The 27,663-nt window shown below is 39.1% G+C and overlaps 1 protein-coding gene and 1 non-coding gene across 3 annotated transcripts in view; one reads left to right on the top strand and one right to left on the bottom strand.

Annotated features, from left to right (window-relative positions):
* Cpq (carboxypeptidase Q) overlaps positions 1 to 27,663 on the bottom strand; it is a 360,271-nt gene that overhangs the window by 74,573 nt on the left and 258,035 nt on the right. For both annotated transcript variants that reach the window (XM_003479901.5, XM_063257593.1), the window contains exon 6: positions 9,099 to 9,300. In XM_003479901.5, the coding sequence (XP_003479949.1) occupies positions 9,099 to 9,300 (202 nt within the window). The remainder of the gene's footprint in view (positions 1 to 9,098; positions 9,301 to 27,663) is intronic.
* LOC111754708 (U6 spliceosomal RNA) lies at positions 1,683 to 1,789 on the top strand. Its single transcript, XR_002789377.1, has one exon. It is a non-coding gene; the product is annotated as a U6 spliceosomal RNA (small nuclear RNA).

The raw sequence follows: 27,663 nt of genomic DNA, 5'->3' as shown, positions 1-27,663 counted from the left end.
GAATGGGACTCAGATCCCAATTCAAGTCTCAAGTAGCCTGTTTGGCTTTATCTTTGCTAACTCCCTGTATTAATCAAAAGTTTGGCCAAACCAGATTATCATTTAAGAACCCACTACACTTTCTTACCTACAGAATTCTGCTCTTCTTCTCTGTGATATGGAATGCATGCCCTCTCTAACCAGTCTTTTCAAAATGGTGGTAAAATGCAGCCTCTTTTGAGATGCTTAGCAGGTAAATGCCTCTTTTGCCTGAACTACTGTACTTTTTTCTCCCCGTGTCTAACTCTACACTAACTCCTTAAGAACAGGGATTTTGGCTGATAGATCACATAAAAGTGATACATATTAATTTTATTATAGGTTTGTTTAGTTTTCCATGATTAAGCTGTTGTTATTTTCATGATCATTAAATGAACTAAATCAGTCAGCTCTTGACTGTGAGCATCTGGAGAGAAGGGGTACCCTTATTTTTGCACCCTCCATAATTTATATGTAATATTGCTACCAACTGAAGGGAGTATTTACACAAGGAGTCAGTTACAAATGGTTCCAGGCTCACAATTCTTCATCTTTCTAATGCAGCAAAAGAGACATGCTTTCAGTAGAAATGATGCTTTTGAGTTTTGATATTTTTCTAGGCTAGTGATATGCTATAGGATACGCTAGACAGACAGCGATGATGGGCAGGAGCAGCAGCAGGGGTCTACAGCTCCTGGTCAGCCACCCGATCACAAACAACTCATGCAGCGCACTGCTGTGCTCTAAGTACGATGTTTAGAAGGTTAGCTACATTATATATTTTGACCCACAATGCAGTATTTTTAGCCTACAATGAGCTCACGGGGACATAACCTACTGTAACTTGAAAAGTAACTAAACATTATTTGTCCAGTATCAAGTGCAACAGCTAAAGAGACAAATGCATAGGACAAAGAACCCAGAAGAACCAACCTTGAGACCCTAGAAGGAGGCAGATAGAGAATTAAGGCTTTTTCAGGCTGCATTATTAGAAGGCATGGAAAATGACAGAGAAACATGAGGAACAGGGCTCCCAAGGTCCCCTAGGAGGGCATGAAACACGGCAGCGTGTGATATCTAATCATTTCCAACCCTTGGCTGCATCTTCACACTGCTGTTCCACTCCCAGGCTCTCGCCATGATCCTCCTGCTTAATTGGGGTCTGGATATCCTCTAGCATAAGCTGCTTAGATTCCATCCTAAAACATTGCTTTCACCATAACTCTTCCCTGCTAAAGAATTCTGGCCACTTGGCATCCTTTGCAGGAGTTTTCAACCTGAAATTTATGTTTCTTCTTCATCTGGCTCAACTGCTGTCTCTCTGCTGCTTTCCAAGTTGAACTTTCTAACAAAGTCATCACCCTAACCATTCCCCACAGGACTGTCTGCCTGTTTCACCAGGAATGTCCTTCTTTATACCTTCTGTCCTTCTGATACCATGAACTTTTCAGTACCCATCTATGCTCCCCTCCCGTAGCTCTTCTTTCTCTCCTGTCTTGGGGCTCCCACAGTTATTCTGCATGTGTTATTTATTGAGAAGCTGTACCAAAAGTTGCCTTTTATTGTTACTCAGTTTGTGTTCATCTTCAAATCAACACATCTAATCAGTAATCTTTTAAGTGCCAGTTAATAATGTGCAGAGCGGGTACATAAATAAGAATAAAGTGCTCGCTTCAGCAGCACATACACTAAAATTGGAACAATACAGAGAAGATTAGCACGGCCCCTGCGCAAGGATGACACGCAAATTCGTGAAGCGTTCCATATTGAAAAAAAAAAAAGAATAAAATATATTCTTAGTCTTGAAGCACATTCACTGGAAATGTGTGCTTTAAATAACCATTCAAGGAAACACTAGAAGAGACTTTATAAGGCAGTGCATGACTAACTATCCAGGGGTAAAAACAATACTCTCTTCATTAGGTCTATAATCATCTCAGAAGGATGAAGCCAGGTCTACTGTGGGAAAGATACCCAATAGCTTCTGCCAGACCTGAAGCAAACTTATTGAGTTGGGAAGAATGTAAACAGTTTATTATGATAGTCATGTAATGAGCAATTTCTAGGGGACAGTGTGGAGTTGATGTTATACATATCCATCTAGAATAAAGCAGGCAAGAAATGTTATAGCAACATCTCTGACTCACCTGAGTTGAAGAGGTAAGATGTAGCCACCTACTATAATTCTCTGTGTAACTCTTATCAGTCTCCAATATTTTTTTTTTCCATTCTTGATTCACTTCTTTGTTATGATCTGTCTCTCACCCACCCCCTCCTCCACAGCCAGTGTAAACTCTGTAAGAGTAGAGATCTGGTCAGTGTTTTCCATGCTTTATTCTTAGAGTCTAAACAGTGCCTTGTTAATGGCAGGAAGTTAAGACATGTTTGCTGATTGAACAAAACTTCCTTTGTTATCTCCATGAAGGTTTGAGGGCTAAATCCCAAACTGGAGCATGCCCTTTTTCTGCTCTCAGTGGGGTGAGACCTACTTACCATGGAGCACTGATCTCTTCAAACACCATTTCACTGAGTATTGTCACCATAAATGCGCATCTTTTAATTAGGGACAGTGGGGGACACAGAACTGCTGGGCTGCACTATTCCATCTGCTGCCTGGGAAACAGACACATCCTGGGTCCAGTCTGAAACTTCAGCTTACTTTTCATGGCCATGCCTACCTGTGAACTCATTGTCTCCTTTCTCGGAACATTTTAGAGAAAAGGCTTTTTGGGATGTCAAAATGGAAAGTTTTAATTTTGCCTAATGCCATATGAGGCACTGAGCAAAAAAAGCAAGATGGAAAGTATATACAATTCTGAGTAATCTGCACATTTGGCATTTAACAGGGAATCATAGGTAAGATGAAAAAGCCCACATATGATTTTTATCATTAAATGTGCAGAAAGAAGACAGCCCAACAAAGCAATATTACTAAAGTAATGTAATCACAGGTGGGCAGTACATGCTAGTGAATAAACTTTTCTCATGATAGCTAACTCCTGCAGACCTAGATTCTATTTGTTTAGTGTTTGAACCTTTGTTATGAACATTTTCAAGGGCCAGGAACTTTTCAGGCCCTGGGAATTCTGAGAAATTCACAATGGATCACAATTATAAGGGGGGTAAATGCTACTGGGAGAGGAGTATTCAGGGCTCCTGGAGCATATTCCGGGGCCATTTTTCCAGGGGCAGGACATTGGAGATGGCTTTGAAAAGAGGAGAACAATGAACTGAATCATGGAATTAGCTCATGAAAAAAGATAAAATAGGGCAGGCCCAGTGGCAAAGAACAGCAAGAACATTAGTGTGCGCTGGTGAAGATCTACCTAGCCCTACCCTATGCCCAAGAAGTAAAATTCGATCAGTAAAAGCCAGTCTTGGTGGTTTTAATCCATTTTCACAACACGAATTAGCCACAGGCCTGTGTCACGACTTTGGCCAACGAGACAGAGGAGATTTGTTTTAGGGCTTCTGGAAAAGAGTTTCTCCCTCTTAGAAAGGAACACTAATTACAGACATTCTCTTTCACTGTTGTACAATGTAAAAAAGCATGTTTCTCGGAACAACTACAGTTATTTTGGGACTGTGAAGAGACAAGCCTGAAGACATGCCAAAGATGGCAAGGTGAAGATGTGAAGCACCGAAAGCCTTGTCTCTGTTTGGATAACTAAATTAAGTACTCCGACTCCAGAGTTCTTCTTAAAGAGAATTTTAAAATCCCCTACTGCCATTCGGAGTTGAGTATTCTGTTTTATTTTTCAGACAAACGCATCCCGAATGATACATCAGTTTTCATTTTAGGAAGTTCACTGTGGGAGCAATGAAGCAGTTAGGAAGGAGACTGGAAACGCTGGTCAGCGTATCAGAAGGAGGCTGCCAGAGCAATCAGACTTGTAGTGAAACAAGGTATGAGGGAGGAGATTGAAAGTAAACAGGACCAGGGCCGGGGATACAGCTCAGCAGCATAAGCACCGGCCTGGCAAGTGCAAGGTCCTGAGTTTGAGTCCTCGTAAAAATAAATAAATAAATAAATAAGTTAAATAAATAAATAAATAAATAAATAAATAAATAAATAAATAAGTTAACAGGGCTTAGAAACCATGTCGTAGATTATGGTGAAGGTTTTTGGATCATGGTTGATGAGACAAGGAACAGAACAGGAGGAGGACACATGAAAATACTTGGTGGAAATGATGACTTGGGGTTCACGGTTGAGATAGCCACGTCTCACTGTGTCATCAGTGTGACACGGTTCTTGTCTATTTCTCTACTACTGATTCAGGTGGCTTTATAATAAATAAGGGAGACTTAGAAGGAAAAAATATATCATTGCACATGGTTAGAGATGGTGAAGCCAGAGCATACACTCCGGCCTCTGATTCTGCCAAGCCCACTGTCTGTAACAAACCAACACATTGGAAAAGTGTTTCATCCTGGATTCTGAAATGAAGGAAGAAATTCGCATTGGCAGATGTGGAGTAAGAGTAGGATCATTCTTTTAGGCTAAGAGGGTATCTAAGTTTTTCATTAGTATATATTTTGTGGAAGACTTTCTTAAAAAAAGATGTTCAACAAGATGTGTTTAGGGACATCTGAGAACCCTATACTATAGCTCAGTACTGACCTATCATGAACTGACTTCTCTCATTCTAACCTGGAGGATGCAGCAAAAAACAAAACAAAACAAACAAAAACAAAACCTTAAGATTTATACTCTGTCCACTATCTGCATAGAGGCTATCTGAAGTCCCTCTAAGGCTACTTTAACTTATTATTATACTGAGAGAATAACTCAGAGCCTCAGAAAGTAACTATTCACTATTTTGGTAGTAAAATCATTAATTTTCCCCTTCAAGTATTTAAAGGTCTTCTTCAGGGGCTCTTTTTTTTTTATTTTGTTTTTTGGTCTTTTTCCTTTTTTTTGGTACCAGGGATCGAACTCACGACTGCCTGCTTGAAGGCAGGCACTGATGCTGCTGAGCTAAATCTCCAGCCCCTTCTTCAGGGGCTCTTTTCTTAATATCCTTTATTTTTTCACATACAAGTCACCAAGATTTTGTCAAGAAAATAATTGTTTTCAGTGTTTTTGTTTCTTGTCTTAAGAATGAAAAAAAAAAATTTCCCCAGACTGAATTAAAGGCCTTGAAAGACAGAGGTAAATTGGTAAGTATTATAGACTTTAAACTCATAAAACTGATCAATGACCACGGAGGGTGGGAGGCACGTAAAGTAATAATCCAAGAACTATGTCATATGTGCAATTCACAGCCCTAGAGTCTGGGATTAAGGACTAGAAATGATCTGGGAATTAAGAAAAGCAGAAGAGCACTGTAGGGAGGCCAAGGGTTCATAAACGCAGTGAGTGCAGTGTCCCTTAAAAAGCAGTCCCCCAGGAATTGGGGATTGGAGGGAAAAGCAGCTGCATGGAAGGAGGTGGCACGTGGAGGTGGCTGGCGTATCACCATTTAGAACGTGGTGTATACATGGAAAGCACACCCAAGATGCTTTTTAAAACTGCGTTTTCTTCAGAGTACTTCTATTTATGTTTATCACTATCCAATGGAATAAGTGAAATCTCGATTTCATCTAGAGGGTGCAGGGCTTCTTCTCTCCTCTCCCTAAAATGATCCTCTCACAAATGGATTGCTTAGTCTTCTACTAATAGTAAAATCATGTTGGATTTTACTTTTATCTGTGCTCTTCACTAGTATTTTGGTATTCTGCATACATAAACAAGGGGCCCAGGCATCACAGGATCACCTCAGATTATAGAAATTTAATATGTTTAGAACATGCTAGGGGCTCAGTGAATGTTTGTTAAATCAGTAGAGAAGTGAAAGAAAAGGAGAAAGAAAAAAGAATCTGGAAACACAACTTCTCATTCACTTTTTGAAAGTTAGGTACGAAGTTACTTAAAGTAAAACTTAAGTAATATTTTTAATGTTTTTAGATTTAGGTTCTTTTCATTTGCCAGATTTTTAAGAATAGAGCATATAACTGATATGTTTTATTTCCTTCTTTGGACAAATTATGATTTTTTTGTTTTTTTTTTCTAAGTTCTCAAAATTTTAAATACATAACACGAGTTAAAATATGAGCAGTTCTTTTGTTTTCTCCAGGACGAGTTCACATTTGAAATATCAAAAGCCAGCTTAACAGTCATGGTGAGAAATCTGCAAATTTTGTACAAAACATTTAAAAATAACTCTAGGAAATATTCCTAGTTGTCTAAATGAACTACTGAAGGTCTATAAACATTTCTGATCTCCAAAGAAATAGAGAGGGGTAGAACAAAGAATGTAAAAAGAAATAATTACTTATTTACAATAACAAACTCCTTTCTCCCAGAGGTGAATAATTTTGGAGCAAGAATGAACTGGAATGCTTTGCATAAGCAAGAGCTGAGTAATGTAAACATTTTAGATGCTGCCAGGGATTTGAAAGACCATCTCAGCATTCCAGACTGCCCTGACTTGCTGCATATTGTGGGAAAAAAGGCCACCAACTTTGACACTAACGGGGCTTGCTCTCAGGGGAGGCTCAGACCCTTAGAGATATGCAGCCTTGTGCAAGTTATTTATCCCCTGAGTCTGTTTCTTCATGTGAAAGGATAATCATATCTAGGTCATAGGATGATTGTACAGATTAAAAGACCACATCTGGGCAAAAGCTTAAAGAAATACCTTACAAATAGTGGGAGTTCAATAAATTATAAGCTATTAATTCCCAAGCAACCATGATAGACTCAGACACTCGTCTGCACTCCATTAGGTAGAATCAAATCTGATCTCACTGTGGCTGAGATGGAAAAGACCTCCTGATTATAGCTGCAGACAGTCAAATCAACCTGCTCATTCTGTAAGAGCCATCGTTATAGAACTTGTACATGTGAAGGAATAAAGCTCGGGCCAATCTTCATGGTCAAACATAAAGAACTAAGCGACACCAGTTCAGGCAGATACAAGCTTTTTTGTCCCGATGTATCATAAGTTTCAGTTCCTCGTTGTTTCCTCTTTGACCAGCCCTGTAACTCCTGATCTACCAATCCTTTCCTCACACCTACAGCCCAGTGGCTTACTAAGGGATTCTCAAATTTTAAGAATTCAAGGCTCAGAAATAATTTTAAATTTCAAACAAATGATTCTGTACACCTTAAAGGGCAAACTCTCTTCTCTAAATTTCAATCATGTTTATTGATGCCACTTAGGTATAAGTGTATTGGATCTGTTTAGGGATAACACCATTGTCAATGGAAATGTTGCTTGAAGAGAATTTTAAAATATGGTTTAAATATGTACAGAATAAACAGTCAATTTGGATCATTTTATTACAATAAAAGGCTTCTATTTTTGGTTTTGAAAAATTATTATAAACTTTAAGCCCTAAAATATCCCTTTAAAACATAGTGTCTTAAGAAAAAAATCTTGGAGCTGGGGGTTTAGCTCAGTGGCATAAGCACCTGCCTTGCAAGCAGGTGGTCATGAGTTCGATGGCCGGTACCGATAAAAAGGAAAAAGACACACAAAAAACTTAAATTCATGTAGTATTCTACGCTATTGATAAAATTCATTTTGCAGGAAGGCAAAAAGCAAGCTTGTGTGCAGTGGACTTGGAGACACTTTTTATAAGCATAATTTTGTAGCCATAGAAAGAGTCACAAAAACAGTAATGTTAAAAAGAAAAAGACAAAAAAAAATTTTTAAAACTGTTCAAAGGCTGTTTGTATAATATAAGTACAGAAAAATTTGTAATGGGTATTTGTACCATTTTTTGACTATGGATATAATGGTGTTGCAGAAACAACGTCTAAGTTGCAGGTACTTACTATCCTCCTGTTTCATGTCTATCCTGGGCAAAAGCACAAAGCCGTTTGTGTTTGTCTTCTGTAAGACTTTTCTGCTTCCATTCCCGTTACCTCCCCAAGTCCACTCCCATTTCATAATTGCATTCCTGTTCCCAAGGGCTTGGGACTTCTCTTCAAGATATCCACATGCCAAATCACTAATCAGGGCAGGCCAGTTGGTATCCAAACTCTTAACAGAAGTCTTCACATTAAAGAAAAATACAATTAGCAGGAAGCAACCCAACCTGAAGGAATAAACCTGTGATGGTAAAATTTTAGATACTGCAGTATTTGGGTCAATGATGGTTTCTTGGCCCAGGACTAGAAGTAGAAGGATGTTAGTAGTAGTAATTGCCTTCTGCTATAATTCTGAAACTTTGGTGATGAGACCACTGAGCTGCACAAATATCTCATTAAAAACAAAACAAATACACATTGTGTTGTCTTTCTGTATAAAAAGCTGAATGAGTTAGTGGAATTCAAAATGTACAATGGATATTGTGAAAGTGAAAGGGGAGGAAACATCTAAAAGAGAAGGTGGCAGCCATTGTTCATTTCTTATTACCTTGTTTTGAAGTCCCCGTATCATTTTCATTGTTGTGTCTGGTTTGGTTTCATTGTTTTGTTTTGTTAGATTATATTATGTCTGATGGTATGGGCAGCTATTTTGGAGACCACAAGATATCTTAGAGTAGTCATTGTTGATTCCCTATTATCTTGTTTTGCAATCCTGTTTCACTTACATTGTTTTGTTTTGACTGGTTTTATTCTGTTCTGTTTTGTTTGATCTTATTATGCCTCATGGTATGGGCAGCTGAAGATAACATGAGGTATTATGGGAGCCATTGTTGATTTCCTATTATCATGTTTTAAAGTCTTGTACTGATCTCATTGCTTTATTTTAATTGGCTTTGCTCTGTTTCATTTTGTTTGATTTTATTCTCTTTAAGTAATAAAAAAAAAAGATTTTTAGACCAAATCCTAGGATTGTTAGATCAGAATCTCTATGAGTAAGGGGATACAATTTAAAATGAAAAGGCAGATGGATAAGCAAATACAAGATGAGCACCATTATCCCAGTTTTGGAAATCATCAGGTAATTTTGTGTTAAAGCCAAATGCTTCGGGTTTCCATGCCTCACTGGCCTATCAGGCCGTTGTGCCATGTCGCCGTATACTGGGAACAGCTATTTCAATGGTGGTTCACGAGGAGCATCTGTTTCACCTTTCAGTCTTACCTGGTACTCCAGCTTGGATCCAGAAGTTGATGTCTGCCCCATCTGCACCCCTGAAGACTTGAGTGATGTTGAGGGGCTGCAGCAGGCTCATGACCTCCTCCATGATGGATCTGGCCTTCTCACTGCCAGTAAACTGCAGCCCAGTGGGCAGGAATAAGCCTGAGTCAGACTCCATCACCAGACTGTAGTTGGAAATATTTACCTAAGCAAAAGAAAAAAAGAGTGCTTAGTTCATATCTGTTACTTCTATGCTTTCTTCTTGGGAACTATCAAACAGTAACAGCTAACTATCGCATCTCTACACAAGTTGCTCCCCAAATCCATGCTGCTCTGCCTGATTTAGGATCTTGGTTGGCCTGTTACCTCATGGTTCAGAGGTGCACAATTACTCATCCTGGAATTTGCCAAACTCAACAGTTGACTGAAAAAGATTTTAAAAAGTACAGTAAGACTGCTCAATTATTTCTACTAGTAATAATATTTTTTCAATCAATTTTCTTAAGCATCTACTGTATACTATGTACCTTCTGAAGCGTCTTATAGTACAAATCTTCTTTATGGCAGGGATCTGGAGTGTTAGCCATGCTCAAATAAAGAAGTTATGCTCTGTGGACTTATTTCTGCACCTCTTTCTTGAGAAGAGATCCCTATCTTAGTTTAATTGTGAGTTCTGCTATAGCTAACAGGCATCGAACTGACAGGTTTGCCTTTGCTTTCTGGTTTGTTGTTATTCCATCCATCTAATCCCCAAGGAGGGTATAATCGAAGAAAGCATGAAACACTGTTCTCCCCAGTGTAAAACCACAGCACTCTGATCTCTGCCAGGCTGCCAATTTGTAAACTCTTTCCAAGTAAAGTCTGGTGAGCAAACACACAATGATTTTGTGTAGCCAGGACTGTGGCTGCAGGAGCTTAAAACATCACAGGCCATGTGGAAAAGCCAGCCAAATTGTTGCCCAGCCTTGACTTGCAAGTTTAAGGCTCATCAAGCTGGCCAGGCCCTCTGTGGCTCAGAAGCCAGCTCGTTCTCCAAGGCTGATCAGCTGCCACCCTTGTTGACTTATTCCCAGACTATCTGGACAGTGCTGCTATTCAGTCCTCATTACTCATCTAGTACAAATCAATAATAACATTGATACAGTGCTTCTAGAGCGCTTTCATATTTGTAATCTCCTTTTTTCTTCTTTGACAACCCATAAACTAGACAAAGCAGCTTTATTGTTGATATGTTTTTATAGGAAAGGAATTGAGGATCAGAAAAGTCAAGTGATTTGCTCAAAGCCATACAGCTGGCAAATGGTAGTGCTGGCTCTGAAATCCTATTGGTCCAAACAACACACTGTCATTGCTAACATGCACCTGGGGTGAGATGAGTAACACTTGTCCTGTATTACAATGATTTTTCACTTACATGACAATTGGAGGGTTGCATAAGTAATTTTTCCTAAAGTGGATTCCATTTTACAGTGATTTCCTAACATTCATTGTGGAAATATACTCATGCTGCAAAGGCAAGGCCAGCCGTGATGGTCAGAGAGGATGCCACCAGCACTCACAGGACTGAATTTAAGGTCAGGGGCACCTTAATCATTTTCCTTATCTGTTAATGACGAGAAGGTTCACAAAGCAGAAGCCTGCTCAGATTTCCACTTTCCGTTCTAAGGAATTTTTGCAAAAGACTCAAGATATTATTAATAAAAGGACCACCTCAGTGTTCAGCTGTGACTTCTGCATTATGCTACCATCATTAGAGTTAACAGTATGCAAAAGACTTGCATTCATGTCCTATATTCAGAGCTCATTTAACTACATGCTGCTGTGAGGTCCACAGGTGGATGTGTAATTTGACACTCCTTGTCCTCTTCTCTTGTAGGCCTTGCTGAAACTGCCTCCCTTGCAAAAAGGAGAAAAGAAAAATCACAATATATCTTGCAAATGAACGCAAAATTGGGCCACCTTGTATGTGAAGAGTCTCAGACTGCAGGCAGATTCCATGTTTCCAGACAAAGTGCTCCTAATTATGTACTATTTAGGTTAAAAGTGGACCCAGTTAGCAGTTTAGCTGCCAGACCCAACACTAATGAGCAGCTTGGTGAGGTGGACACAGTCTGTTCCTGACACGGTGACTGACACTCTGGGCTACAAAAGAGGGTGGTGACTGTCCTCTCCTTGTCTCCCCAAATTATGTAACCTTAGCCCTTGGATTCTTCAACTTCAAGCTGGGACAAAAGCTCTCTTCTAAGCTGGAATAATGAACCTGTACATAGGGGTCTTCTACAAACTTTAAAGAAAAGGGCTGTGTAGACCAAAGTCAAAGTGGTTGCATGAATCAAACTTACCAGGACTTCTAACAACATATTCATTAAGTGCTTCCTGGCCTTCCTTAACTGCAAATGAACAAATTCTTAGGGATACAGAATATCACAGTTTGGGCATGCCACTGTGCATATCACAGGATGGTATCACAGGGAGTAATATAAATGCAGGAGCTTTCAAAGGTGCTGCAGGCTGTATTTATGGTAGCATTTTAGCAGAAGAAGGCAGTGTAGGAACTTTGGAATTACCCAGACTGGTTCAGATCCTCATGTTAACCAATATTTAGCTGTATGACTTTGGACACTATATAATCTCTCAGTTTCTTCCTCCATGACAAGGAACAATAAGGGTTCCAGCTCATGGAGTTATGAGAAACTGCATTGTAAAGCAGGTAGCATTTTTGTGGTGCTTCCTACAAGGCAGACACTGCACGAATGTCTTGCAGCTCATCCCATGAACTGTCAAGATAAATGCAGTTGTATTTCTCATTTCACAGAGCAGCCACTGATGTTTCGTCAGGTTACCAAATTTTTTCCTTAGGTTACCTAGCTAGCAAGTGGTACAATCAAAACTCATACCTAGAGGTCTGACTCTGCTGGCCTGTGTTCTCCATCCTCCAAGACTCTGTCTCCTGAGGCTTCTAATCTCCCAACCACAAGTCAGAAACACTGAGAGTCCAGTTCAACAAATACACAGATTTTTAAAAGGATCTTTCATGATTATAAATGAGATCTATTTGGATAGAATAATTTCACAATGAAAGTAGTAAAAACCAAACCAAAACAAAATTCTTGCTCTAGAATTTCCTCCCAACTAGGAATAAAAAACTTAAAACAATAAAATATCTTTTCAAATCAAATAAGACCAGATGTGTAGATCTCAGTAACCCAGAATTCTGAAGTAGAGATATGTTTGATTTCCATTCATGTGTGGCTGTATTAGCTGCTGCTGACATGATGGCAGTGTTCTCTTGTTTTCTATTTATATATAAACATCTCCATATGTTTTCAAAAAAAGTAAGAAAACAAACCACCCACCACCCATGACACTGCCTTTTCTCCTTATTTATGGAGTCACCATCTAATCATTAGCACATGGTGAAGAGTTGGGAAAACAAAATGTCTATGCACAAAGCAACTGGAGGGAATAGCTGGGTCACTGGCTGTTAGAACTGCTGCTTCCCAGGAATGTGTGGTCACAAACATCCGGATTCCTTAGTACACCCGTGAGCTGTTGGGGACACACTCAGTGTAGATGTGAAAAGCTGATTATTGCTAGTGACAGGGAATGAAATTATGATCATTTTCCCCATCTCTTTGTAGCACATGTAACAAGATATTTATCCGCTTGTTTACAGGGTGTGCAGAGAAATCCAGTTCTAAAGGCTGCATGCTTTCTGGGTGAGATAAGCAGCATTCCCCCTTGTTTTATGGGTGAGACAAGCCAGGGCACATAGATGAGGAGGCTGAACAGCTCAATGATTAGCTCAGATATTATCTACAGTCCCCCCCCCATTTGTTCTCTCAATAAAGGAAACATCTGTTTACTAGCAGCTATTGAAACTGTCATTCATGACTATGCAACATATAGAATGCAATGCAGAGAAAATGCTCTTGGGTAATCTTCTAAGTTGGAGTTGTGATTAGTTGATACCTGCTCAGGGTGAAGGATTAATGTACTACAATCACATCCTGTACTGTTTCTTCTTTTTCTTAAGCATCAGACTACTGTACCAAAAAGCATTAGCATTCTTTGGATAAAACACATGATTAAAAAGAAGAAAACTGTTTAAAGGGCTGAGGATATAGCCCAGTGGCAAAGTGCTTGCCTGGCAAGCGCAAAGTCCTGAGTTTGATTTCTGGTACAGAAAAAAAGAAAAGGAAAGAAAACAGTTTAAAATACATTTGGCACATTTTAAAATTATTATTTCTTAATGTGAACACAAGGATGATGTGTGTACTCTTTGCTTTTATAGAATTACAGAGAATTCTTCAGAAATATAGACTCAAATTTGGCTCATCTCCTCTACCCTCAAATTTGGCTCACTCAAAGTTTTTGTTTTTGTTTTTCTTGCAACCCAGAGGAAATGACTGATGAGAAAACAAGTGCATTGTCTTATGTTGCTCCATGTGTCTTTGATTTGTACCTAAAATGACAACGAAACGCTAAAATCAAATGAAAAGTAAAAAGCCTCTTGATTATTTGAATTAATCATGGAGCCTCCTCAGTTCAATCTTCAAAAACAAAGAAGTCTACACTGACACAGGGCAATCGACATTTAGTGAGGTGAGAAAGGGGTCCTAAGGCTGACTGCCCTGTGTCGATATGGACTTTATTTTTCTGAAGATTGAATCAAGGAGGCTTCTTCCATTGGAGGTGATGTTGATTGGTCAGGCTCAAAACAAGTTTCAAAAAGCCAATGATCCCACAATGTGCATGCTGAGCAGCTGAGATCAGCTTTCCCAGCTGTGCCATGGCCCTGGAATTCTTTTTTTCTAGGGGTGAACATAGTGGTTCTTCTAAAAGTAGCAACTCAAACCACTGTCAACCTCAGATAACAGGCAAAGAGTTTTCTCCAGCTATATGAAGCCAAACACAGGCTTTGCTTTCAGGTCAGATCTATCCTGAAGTTCACACTTTTATTTTTGATAGTCTCAGCATTCAGTTTTGAGCAGTCTTGAGTACCCAAGGGAGATCTAGGAAAAGAATGATGACAAGGTCAGTGCCATAGTTATTTTCATTGGACTGGTAAGCCAGTGGCAGCTTGGGGAAGCACGCAATTCTGGGCAAGTTACATTAACACTGAAATTTCAGGCACCTACTGTAGGTTAGCCACCACTTTGCCTGGAGATGGGGAACCGGATGAATAGCTCCTGGAGACCCCTTCCCGGCCCTGCCATTCGGTACGCATGCACAGAGGTATTCTGTTGTGACACAAATCTGTGTTTTCAGGCAATTTCATTTTTACATTATCATTTGAAGCACTCGGTTTCAGTGAATTCTCCTTTTGCTCTATTCAAGGTCCTGTGTAATCCTTGGGCTTACTGAAAATATGATCCCTCTATAAATGTCACTGTGGTAACAATGGTAACCAGTACGCTAAAACTGTGGCATGAACATTGGCTAAAAGATGTATTTTACTCATCTAGAAAATAGGACTGTATTAATTTCAGTATTAATAGAAAAAAAAGAACCATATCCGAAGTGTTGGGTTAAGTGTTAAGTATATTTTAAACAGACTTACATGAAAAAAAGGCTTACATGGCAAATATCTATCATAGTTTCTTATTTATTCCTGATGTTGGATGGAACAACACAATCAATGGAATTAGTGTGCCTTGAGATCTCACAATTAAATTTTGATTTTTAAAAAAGACCATACAGTAGTCAAATGATTCATGTTACTGGTTTCAGGTTCATTTGTATATGCAATTATGGAAGAGAAATGTTCAATATTGATTTGCTTTGTGAAAGCAGCTTACTGGACCTTTTCCATCTCTCTCAAAGCCCTCCCACCAGGTTATCTTTCTAGCAGCTTCTTCTGATTTCCACCAACTGCCTCCTTTCCACAGATTTGAAAAGTAAGAACTGAACTGGATCAAGGAAGAGCCCTTCTTGCCGTTGACCCATTTCCTTTAACACCACGATGTGCTAAATAAACAGAAGGATGTGTTTCTTGTGCAGTGTTGATGTGTCAGACAGGAGGATGCTTTCTGGTTGAGTTCTCTTGCCTTTCCCTTGGTTAGGAAGACTACATCAGCTTTTTGAACATTTTTCTTCCCCTTAAGGTTATAACTGATGGCTGAGTTCATCTTCTCATAAGTAGACAGATTATTTCTTTTTATAATACAGCATGCAACATTTTCTTGTCCTGCAAAATAGACTACTATACACTTGAGATTGAAAATATTCAGTGCAAGGGCATATAATATTCTGATCTAGTTAATAAATTCTCCTTTATCTATGGAATATAGACAACTACTTATAGCATTTTTGGATTATGACAATATTATCATGTCTTATTTGATCAAGCACTCTATAATAATATTAGTAAAGATGCTAAAATAACTTTAGAAATAATTATATTTTCTTAAATATGCCTTTCTTCCTCTTCACAGATTGGGTTTAAAACCTTCTGAAAAAGAATAATACCCAAATATAAGCCTGGGAATTTGTCTGTTCAAGCCTTGCATGACTAGCATGAAACATCTTTATCTAATACTATTGCACGTCATTCAGTTTTGTTTGGACTTGCCTTGTTCCTGCAAGAATGAAAGCCTTCCTATAAAAACAGCCTACTGCCATATTTAGAGACTAACTAGGTAAATGGTCACAAACCAAGATGCCATGAAGACAAAGGGCATATCTGTGTCTGTGTCTGTGGCATCTCTAGCTTAAGAACATAGCTCATCATACATTGCTCAATAAATGCTTGAAGATGAAGAAAACCCGTAACTGGGAACATTCTGACGTGATTCAATAGCAACTTAAACATATAATTTAGTTCTAGCTTGTGGCTGCCAATGTAAAGGAGAAGACTGATGTATTACTGAGCTATCATTATGTATTAAAAGAAAGCACACCACTAGTTCCTTGCAATAAAACCCCCAACATTTTCCCAGAATTCACTTCTAAGTGGAATTATTTCTTTACTCTTTAACTGAGGAACTTTGAGGAAAATAGTGAACGGAGTCTTCAATAAGTTTGGCAACAGATAAAGAAACACTTTTCCTAACACTATTTGCAACATATTGATCTCTAGTCAAAGCAAAATATTAAGTCATATTTTATTAAGTGTGTTTCTTCAAAAAGAAATGTGTTTATTCAGGAGTTACTGAAACAGAAACCTAGGACTAGAATAGCCATATTTCCCTGATCGCTGCAGGCAGTCTCAGTTTATAGCCCTTGTCTTGGGAGGATCACCGACCGAGCCTCCTTCCTCTTGCAAATATATTCTGGTTTTAACAATAAATCCTATCGCCAACCTTCTTATGAAGGAGTTTGTATGCAGAGAAAGCTGAGACATAATCATCTTGCTATAGTAGAGTTTAGCAGCAGAGACAAACACTGGCTGTTACATTAAATGTGATCAGTTCTATCAAAGTGTATGAAGAAGAGAGAGTGATTACTGAAAAGTGATGGTAAAAGCTTGGCAGAAGAGGTGATGTTTGCTTTGAGAAAAATCCCTTGCTCTCCGTATATTTAGTGTTCCAAGACAGGAGCAGAAAACATGTTTTACAGAATAAATACCCACTTCTCAAGTATCAACTGTCCTTTCTCGAAGTTTTATGGAAGTTAGGAGGAAAATCAAGGTTGAGATCACTAATGAGCATTAAATTGCAAATACTCAATGGAGAGGTACTTGACACTGTTCTCTCCTGGAAACACCCCCTTTCTTTGGCCTCTGGGACCTCGAACTCTTGGCTGTCCAGATCACACTGGATGCTCCTGCTCATTTTTATTGGCTATTACTCTCATCTCTCCAACATCTAGATGTTGGGTGGTCAGAGACAGGCAAACAGACAGGCCTCTTTTCTCTGTTCACACTCATTCTGTTTATATTCTCAACCAGACTGTGGTCTGTAGCAAGTCTATTTCGTGATAAAGTCCAAACTGATATCTCTATGCCTTTCTCTTGAATTTAACACTCATATCCAGCAGCTATTCAGTATTTCCACTTGGATATCTAATTGCTTCAATAAATTAGCACAAATTCAACTTCAAACCAATACATTTATTCTCTTAAAGATGATGGGGATTTTAGTTACAATGAATCTGACCGAGCCTGAAAGAGTCCCTTGGCCCTTAGAGCCTCCAAGACAGCCCTCACCCCCGGGCATGCGTCCCCCGCCATGCTGCTTCTACTCTTCCAGCATCGTCTTCACATGGCTTTCTTTTTCCTTTGCTTTTCTTGTCTCCATTTTGTTCTCATGGGAACTTAACCAAACAGCAAAAATATGCCTCTGGTCACTGCATCCAGAAATGTTGACAGCTATTCTTGACTCCTGTCTTGTTTTTACATCCCAAATACAATCTATCAGCAAATCCTGTTGGCTGTTTTCAAAGCAGACCTGCTCTCCAGCACCATCTCCCCAGCTGTTCTCATGGAGTACTCCAGGAACTCCCCAGCTACCTCCTGCTTCCACGCTTGCCAGCCTTCTGCCTATTTTCTATATCCCACATTTTATTTTTAAAAATCTAAACTAGATGATCCGATTCTTCATCTCAACCCCTCAACACATCTTCCATCTTGCTCAGGATAAAAAGCAAAGCCATCCTATCCATCTGTATGGGTCACCACGTACGGCTTGGCCTCTCTGGAGAATGTGTAGTTCTTCAAGGAACTTTTCAGTTGTGCTAAGCATTTATGACTTAATGGGTATAAATCTTTTCCTTCTTTGGATGTTTGCCATTTTGTAACATGATCTTTCTATTCCTTTTTGCCAAGAGGTGCAATCCCTTTCCCCACTGAATCTGGGTTGGCATTCTGGCTTTTTTTTTTTTCCAACATACTTTGGTAGAAGTGACCATGTGACAATAGAATCTGGGCCACAAGAGAGCTCGCAGCCTCCACCTGGCTCCCTTGTCACCCATATATGAAGAAGCCTCCTTCAGGCTGAGGTACCACTTGGGAGAGCAGCCTCGCTGACAGCCAGCTCCAGCATCCACACATGTGAGTGAGGCCATGCAGTCCAGCCCAATGCAGTTGCTCAGCAACCAACGTTGTCATATAAAATTCAGCACACCCAGTTGGATTCCAATTTAAGTTAAATAAGTTTTGTACAAATATGTCCTGCACAATCACTGGAAGCAGTTGTGGTCCCTAGCGGCAGGGGGGCTGATGTCTGTAACAGCACCAAGAACATATAGCAGGTGCTCAGTAACTATTTATTGAATGCATGAGCATTTTATCTTATTGCTTCAAAGAAGATTCATGTGTTTATATGTAACTTGGCTACATGGGAAACTTAAATATTAACATGTAAGAAAATTGAAGAGTCAGATCTGTAACTGTGTCCATGCTGAGGTGGGTTCAGGAGTGCATTTATGAACAAAGCCAAAACCATTCTCTGAATCTGCTGAAATGACTAAAGGGAATGGAAGAAATGATCTTGGCCAACGAGACTCTGGGGTTGAGAAGTATTAGTTGTTTGATGTTATGACTAAAGTAACCTCAAGTTTTCTACGGAATATTGGGCTGAATCTTTAAAGAGACTGAACAAGTTGGCCACCAGTTCAAAGAACTACCCCTGTTCCACCGATATGGTTTAGATCTAAAAATGTCCTTCCCAAGATGTCTCGTGTATTCAGAAGGTGACAGGATCAAGAGGTTGTTAGAGCTGACTTGTTGGTAGGTAAGGGGTGGGGTCTGATTGGAGGTGGGTCACTGGAAGGTGACCTGGCAGGATGCAGTCTTGTCCCCAGTTCCTCCTTGACTCTTTATTTCCTGGTTGCAGGGGTGAACAGCTTCCCTAAACCATGTCCTTCCACCACGCTTCAGAGCCAACTGGTCATGGACTAAAATTATGATCCAAATATGCCTCTCCTTCTTTAAGTTGCTGGTGTTGGGTATTTTACCACAGTGAAAGTGATTGATACACCAGCTGCATCACCTAGCATGTTGATCCAATGGCTTTTAGGGGTTGGCGGCTACAGTGGCCTCAGGGGAAGAGAAGAAGATATTACAACATCAGGAGTTGAGAGAAAACAGCTCAGGGACAGAAATTCCCGGGGAGGCTTATGAGGATAGGATAAAGGAGGCCCACGGAAAAGCCTGGCCTTAGAAACCAAGACATCTGCAAGATGAAGGGACAGGGACTCCTAGGGTACTATATTCCCTGGAGAACAGAATCAATAATCACAGTGCTGGAAGCACAAAAACTGAGCTTCCACTGGACAGGAGATGAGGTGTTGAAGAGAGCAAGTATGATTATTGATTTACATGGAGCACATACATGGAGAAAACTACACAGCCATGCCTAGTTATAAACCTGCTCCCTGAATTCTAACCACGCTGCCATACCTGATCTCTTCATGTCAATGTCTGCTACCTTTAATTAAGATGTCCAAAGCTGAGATCCTAATCACCACTTCACTTTTCTCTCCTTTCCTCTTTCCACTTCATTTGCTTGGGTTCCAAGCTATGGGCTCACACTTACCTCCTCTCTTTCACACTCCATAAACAATCTACCAACAGCGCCTGTTGACTCTTTCCTTAAAATACACCAGCATCCTGACAACTTCTCTCCCCAACGCTGTTGCCCTCTCAGTCACAGCCACCATCAGCTCTCACCATAGTTACGGCCTTGCTTCAGTTCTAGTCTCCTCAAGCCCACTCTCAAGCCAGAAGCAGAATGTTCATTTTAGATTGTTTATTCTGATCATGTTATTCCTCCACTCAAGAGCCTCCAACAGTTCCAGTCTCGCTCCGATTAAATGGCCTAAGTGATGGCTCAATTTGGATTCCAGAATACACCAGAGACCACACATCCTCCTGTTCTTCTTTCTTGTCTCCACTTCAAGTGCTTTGGCTTCCTCCCTGTTCCCCGAATCCAAAACCCAGGCACCTCAGCACCTTTGCAATCGTGCTTCACTTTCCCCAATATGTCTCACATATCCATGGAGTTCTCTTCTTTATCTTCCGTAGGTCTTTGTTCAAATATTACCACTGCCATGAAGTCTTCCTTGTCTCTCTATCAAAAATTGAATAGCCCCCTCTTCATATCCCTATCTCTGCTACTTTGCTCCTCTGAAGTTACTTTGCTCTACCATGCTATTTTATATTTTTATCATTTATTATCAGTCTTGACCCATTTAGAATGGAAGCAAGATGAGGAGAAAGTTTAAAACACTGTATGGCACTTAGAAGGCTCTCAGTGCTGAACAAAAGAACATACATATACCTGGAAACCCATATGAGCATGTAACCAGCCCCATTTTGGTTGTTGGTGGGGGTGAAGGTAATGATGGTGACGATGGTGATCATCATGTGGTTACTAGAGGTGGTAATGCAGTAGGTTTTTAAAGAATATGTTCTTTTAAAAATTTTTTTAAAGCAAGCATAGGGTTTAAGCTAAATCTCTCATGTACTTTAAGTAAAGCTCTTGAAATATAAACTTTTGACATTTATTATAAATCTTAAATATAAAAAGTTTGCCCCCACTGCAGCTGAGGGTAGACTGACGGCTATCACAAAGGAGGGAGGGTTGAAGGGAGGGAGGGATGGATAGAGTCCAGCAATGGGCTCAGAGTTACACGCAGTTAGACAGGAGAGAGAGCTCCAGTGTGTTACCGCACAGGAGGATGAGCAAGAAGACCATTGTGTTCTTCACATTTTGTGAAGGTAGAAGAAATGGTTTGGAAAATTTTTATCATACAGAAACGATAAACATCTGAGGAGACATGTTTAACCTGTTTGAACAATACACAAAGTATATATGTATCAAAACATTACATGCATACTTCTAAGATGTACAATTTTTATGTATTTGTTAAAAATGAAGTTAAAATTAAATTAAAGCCTTCATAAAAATTGTAGGAGGGAGGTGGACATTGCTGCAAAAGGACAGCATAAGGAATTCTTCAGGCGATGAAAATGTTCTTTGTCTTATCTGTATCAATACCAAAATCCTGGCTATGACAGTGCAGCACAGTCTCACAGGATGCTGCTAATGGAGAAACTAGCTAAAAGGCACAGGCATTTCCTTTATTTCTTACAACTACATGGAAATCTACAATTTTTAGATCTTTAAAAATCATTAAGTACTTTCCAGAATGCTACGTAGAGTGAAAGTCATTTTTTAAATAGCCATAAATTATCAAGATACATGTGAAATTTCTGAGGCTCTCTCAGTAATAGCATAGTAAGGGATTCTTATATGGAGGCTTGGTGGCAAAGTGTTCTTATTCTCAGGAGAAAATGGGGCTGAACTTATCCTTACCACCGTTTCCCCCACTAAGCATGAGAACCACTAATGTGCCTGCCTTGCAAAAATAACACGGCCACCCCTCCGAGGAGGAGAAGATGGTGAGCAGTAATAACTGAACTGCCAAGCAGAAAGCTAAGTAGAATTTTAAAAATATTAAATATGTGTTTTTAGAACCTGAAGGATTCTTATGCTAAGACAACATGAGACTAGTACACAGTACAATCTGTAAGACTCAATTACAGAAGCTAACAAATGCTCCCTGGGACTACTCAGAGCTCTCACAACCACTCCACATACTTTCCATGGTTTAAAGTATTCAGGCAAAATGAAGGAAAATAATAAATAGACAGGGCAATTTAGCTTTGAGAAGATTTAAGATAATTTAATAGGTGCAGTTTAGATAAAAGGCGGCTAAGGAATTATAGTGATTATAGAAAAAATACAAAAAAGTATCTGAATTTAGCTAAGGGAGGTGAAGAAAAACAATTTCCCTCATCTGAGAATAGTAATAAACAGCAATAGTAATCACATGAAGGTAAATAGGGGAAATAGCTATGGTAGAAAATAGCATCAAATATGTTGAAAATAATGACTATTCTGGGAAGCCACCTGAGGGCCACTTAGGGGAGACTGAATGCTAGAAATACTCAGGCAAATAAAAGAAACACAGTTAGTCAGGATGCAGACTTCTCCCTCAGTTCTTCTTCAGGTTTCTGCTTTCCCATCAGGAACATCACTGGTGGTTGAAGGCTTTGCGAGGGCCTGGGGAAGAAATCCTGAGAGGGCTCCCAGGCCTCAGAACAGGAGGGTGCCCTAATTCCCGCTTCCCTGGTGACTGCCACCTCAGGCAGAGCGGGTGATGTTACACACACTAATGTCATCTGATGCACTTTTTGATCAGTAGCTGATAAGTAAGTTAGTTAATTACTCCGGGGCTCAGTTTTCTAATGTAAAATGTGGATAATAATAATTTTGTCAGTTGATTCTAAAGGAGTAATTTATTTTGTCAGTGTACTCTAAAGTAGGAGTTTTTAAATTCTGGAGGCCCTTGGAGACTCATAAATCTAAAGTAGGTCTGTGAACCTGAAGTAGAAGAAAACTATATATTTATATTTATTAATTCCTAATTGAAATTTAGAATTTCCTTCAGTTATGAGTGTAAGCAACAAGGCACAGTTGTCTTTTATTTTCTCATCACTGAGATCCAATGCCACACTCTAATAGAAAAGATTTATTTTGGCTCATAGTTTGTAGAAGTTGCAGTCCACAGTGGTCTGGCTTCAAGGCAGGGTGGCATGGCAGAGGAGAAATAGTTAATGGCATGGCAGTGGGAAGCCGAGGGGGATCAAGGGAGGAAGAGAGAGATACACCCATCTAGGCCACCCTCACAGTGACCCACCTCTTCCCACCAGGTTTCAACTCCCAACACCACATTTAGCTATACACTATTAAATTAAGCCCAATTATCTCCCCAAACTCCCACCTATCAATGCATGAGGCTGTGGAGACTATCGAGACATGAACCATAACAGTGGTATTAGGAGTATTAGGAAAACCTGTCACTTCATCACCAATAGAAATCACAGATGTTTTTGTATCATATTTCACTGGCTGCAGAAAACTTAAAATTACGCTTACATTCATCACTATTTTGAATTTCTAGTAATAACTGATACTTTGAGATCTTAGCTGATGCATTTTTAAAAACCTAAATAAACTATATCATAAATTTAGTTTAAAAATTAGACAATTGATATTAACAAAATCTAATCTTTATGATACAACTATATGTAGTGGTACTTTGGCTTATGGACTTAGTTTGTTTTACAATGTTGAGGAAAGTGCCTGTGTTGGTGCACGCAGGAGGAAGATAACCACGGCTGCATTTGGCACTCCACGTGGAGTTTGCAAATGGAAGCATTGTTGAATGCTCTTGTTTGAAAACTATTTGTAAACAAAAGTATTTGTGAACTGAAGTATTACTATATTTTACCTCATGTATTCAAAAATATTATTTGAGAAGTGAATATGTTTTACCAGCCTGCCAGAGTAGTCCATGGTATAAGGAATGGTAAAGGACCACTGATAGGCAAAAGGCAGCTTCATTAATAAGATAAGAATGTTAATCATTCTTGTTAATATTATACTGACTAGTCTGCTCTGGACATCTGGGTTGGAGTTCTAGTTCTGTCACATTATAGCAAAGTGATCTTGAAAACTATTTAATCCCTCTGAGCTTCGAGTTCTCCTCAGAAAAGTAGACTTAAATTTAATGAGGTTGTTCTGAGGATTCTATGAATTTGTTATATGTGTTCAAATGTATATTACACACTAAGGTATTCTATTATCTTGAAATTAGCTTTCTCATCACTGGGACAAGCTATCTGCCACCCACAATCTAAAGGAAGAGAGGTTTATTTTGGCTCCTACCTTCAGAGGTTCAATCCACGGCTACTTGGCTCCAAGGCAAAAATAGCCTCACAGCAGGGCATAATGGAGGGAAATTGTTCAGATATCTCAGGCAAACCAGGACTACTAAAACTGTACTCTTCTGTGGTTTTCTTTTGTATTATCTGTCTCTGCCACTTTAAAATTAAATAAATACACAGAAGTTTTCCTTCATCATAAGAACCACATTTTCTACCTCTTTTAATATCTTAGAAATTGTCATGTGTCTTGTGTTGATGCATTCCACAAGAAACTTGCCAACCACAGGGCAAAGAAACTGGGCCATAAATTAGTAGTCATAGCTTATTCAAATGCAAATTTCTTCACATAGAAAGGGCTTCAGGTAATTCATTTCACACTTCACACTATTTGCACTGGTATCAACACAGATCATTAAATTTAAATTTAAGCCCCTAATTATTTATTAAAACTCTTCATAAAGTTTTGAGGTACACAGATTGATTTTCATATGTGAAGCAAAACAATTAAGAGCACTAGAAATCATCAAATATTCAGAAAAGAGCCTGGAGTGTTCAAGGTTAGCAAATATATATCACAAAGGCTTCGTACTTATGTCTTGAACAATTTGTCAAAAGCTCCCCTAGGCTTTCAACAGGAGCGATTTGGCTTTTAGAAATACTAAAATTAAAAATGAAGCTGTAAAAAACTTAGCCAAATGGAAGGTACAAAGACAAGCTGTGTTCAGTACTCCGCATGATCAGACTGTCAGCCCCTAAGCTGCATCATTAGCACCTTGTCAAAACAAGGAGTGTGGGTTTCCCAAGGTGGCCCAGCACCCTGACGCTGAGGTATAACTACTAATGACCAAATGGTGTTCAGAGCAATCTTCAGACACGGAGTCGAAAGCATTATAGACATAGATTGATGCTAAAGACACAAGTGTTAAGGATTGTAGTTTAAAAACTTTTCATTTACTGCAGTGTCATTTTTCCTGAAAACTTGCATCCCTGGTTGCACTTCTTACACTGATGACACAGTGATGAAACACTGGACACCTTCAAATTTTTTCACCTCATCACTCTTCAGATTCCCTCCTTCCTCAGCATCCACAATTTTATAATCTGAACTAGGGAATGCAATATTCAACGTTCTGTTGTTCCAACTTTTAAAAACAGAAGTATTCTATGGGATGTGTTTTTAAAAATAAACTTCATCACTCTATTAGATACTTTTCCATCACTGGGACAAAATACCTGACATCTGCAATTTAAAAGATGAGAGGTTTGTTAAGCTCATGGTTTAGAGAGTTCAGTCCATGGCTGACTGACTCCAAGGCAGAAACAGGGAATTTGGTGGAAGGGAATTTGGAAGAAGTCTCAGTTCATGGGGAGGGAAAGAGAGAGGCATAAGGGAAGAGCCAAGGTCCAGAATATATCCTTCCAGATTATGATGCCAGTGACCCATCTTCAAGCAGGCCTCACTTCCTAACAGCACATTTGGGTCTGAATTCATGAATGGATGAATCCTCAGATGAGTAGAGCACCACCATGATCCAGTTACCTCCACAAATCCCCACCTTTGAACACATGGCATGTGGGTTGGTACATTTTAGATCTAAACTACAACAACCACTATAATCAGCCAACTGCTTGTACCGTGTATAAGAAGAGAGGTACAGGCAGGCAGATACATTTCTTCATAACAATTGGGTTCTCTCATCAGAAGTAGTTTGTTCACATAAATATTATTATCTATTGTGACAGGACGACGTCTGCTAAAAGAAAGCATACTGTATACATAAACATAAAAAGCATTTTTCACCCGATCAGAAGTTAGGAGAAAAATGCACTTATCCCAATTGAAAGTTTCAGTAATAAAGTTCACAGCTGCTGGTTCTCATAAAGACAATGTTAATTTATTACTTCACACATGTCATTTCCATATAACAAAATAATTAGCTAAGAAATTATATTTGCATTCTCAACATCTTTGTACAATAGAATGTCAGTGTAATTAGCCACTCACAACAATTTTCAAGAATTGAAGGTAGAAGCTGTGTATACAAATGAGTATTTTTTTCTTCCTCTTTATTTCCTCCATTCTTAACTTGGTGATTCAGAGAAAGATGTTTAAATAGTGCCTTTCAGTGGAAGCCCTCACCACAGTGTGCCATATTAAGCTCATTACACCAAAGATGAGAAGATAAAATCACATGGGTGGTCAAAGCCTCCCTGCCAAATTCTTTGGAAGCCAATAGGCTTAGTGCCTCAGGCGCCAATGCTTTGTTACATTCTTGAATCATGTCTCTCCTTCTCGTCTCCCTTGGCACTTCTTTTGTATTAGAGCTTGGCAGACTAAACTACGTGAGAGGGGCGGCTCTTCATCGCATCCTTTCAATGATGCGGAGCAAGCACCGATCCTTCTTGGCAGGTGCAATTTTCTAACACATTCACAAACCAGTTGGCCAGAGGACACACTTACCAACAGGACTCTTGATGATGAAGACAAAAAAAGAACATGTAACTGGTTATAAATTATTTTATCTACTAACCCGTGTAAAACAGAACAAGTGTTAAATCATCTGTCCTTTGGGTTTAGTTTATGATTGTTTAAATCTCTCCTTTGCATTCACAGTTCATTCCTGTGTCCCCTATTTAATGTATCCTTCCTTAGTTCTTCCACTGAGGAACTACTGATGCGAGCAGAATTAAGACACTAACTTTTGGAAACTTACAGCTACCTTTGTTTCTAACTGCTACTCCAGTCTTCTAAATTGCATGCTTAAATTAAGACATCATTAAGTCAACCCAGCCAGGAATAAGCTCATTGTCTGATAATGTTAAAAAAATACTGACATATGTGAAATTTCTGTTTGCACATATCTAAAATTAGCATAGGCAGGGATACATCCCAGTATTTTCCTGTCCTTGGTCTCTTGGGCATAGATACCCTGAAAGATGAAAGCTGCACTTGATTTCTGGAAGATCTTGATACATTTTTCTAGGTGTCTAAGCTCTACATGTATACCAAAGGTGTAACCACTCTCTATACACACATGATTTCCATCTGTCAGTGATTGAAATTCTGCTCTTAGCTTCCTTTTCTCCCAAGATTAAGAAAGCAGCAAATGTTTCAAGGTGATATTCTGGGTTGTCTCTGATCTGACAAATAGTGGATGAATTTTAACATTTATTACTGTGAGGAAAAATTTCACACCATGGAAAGGTCTTTTTGACTATTTTATTTTTATTCTTATCTTTATTTAGCTATGCCTTTACTTAGAAAATGCCTCAAACTAAATTGGAAATTGGAGAGCTGCAGTATTTGTCAAATCATAGTAGCAGAATTTAGAGAGTTAACTTCATGAATAAATACATTTATTTTTATCCTCTCTAGAGAAAGTAGAAATATAAAACATTGAGAATTATTAGTGACTGCAGCTGCCTGCATAGTTACACAATATGCCTTGGCCTTTTACTCCAAAATTGTATAGAACAATTCTGTGTTGGATGTTTTAAACCAAGTGCCTTGAAGTAATTACTCTTATCCAGTCACAAGGTACTAATTACTCAGGAATCCTGAATATGTGGATGTGTATTTCCTTCAATGTAGGACAAGTGGACGGGATTACAATATTTAACAGGGATGGAATAGAAGCACATGGTTATCAAAGACACTGAGGCTGATTTATGGTGACGTAAAAGCTAGGCTCCAATGAAGGCTCTGAAGCTCATAGTCCGTGTTTACAGCCCTGGGTATATTCCCTACTCTGAGCTTCTGTGTCTTCATTTGTCAAATAAGAAAAAAGTACATATTCTGAAAACTGTCTGTCATTACAATTCTCAATAAGATGATATCTGTAAAAAGAACACTCTAATTTATAATTGATCACATAAATAAAAGAGACTACA

The sequence above is a fragment of the Cavia porcellus genome, unplaced genomic scaffold (assembly GCF_034190915.1).
Source record: "Cavia porcellus strain 051 isolate PalLab524CR breed Dunkin Hartley unplaced genomic scaffold, mCavPor4.1 scaffold_10, whole genome shotgun sequence".
Taxonomy (NCBI): domain Eukaryota; kingdom Metazoa; phylum Chordata; class Mammalia; order Rodentia; family Caviidae; genus Cavia; species Cavia porcellus.
The sequence above is the reverse complement of the archived record's forward strand: the minus strand, read 5'-3'. Positions and strand labels throughout refer to the sequence as shown.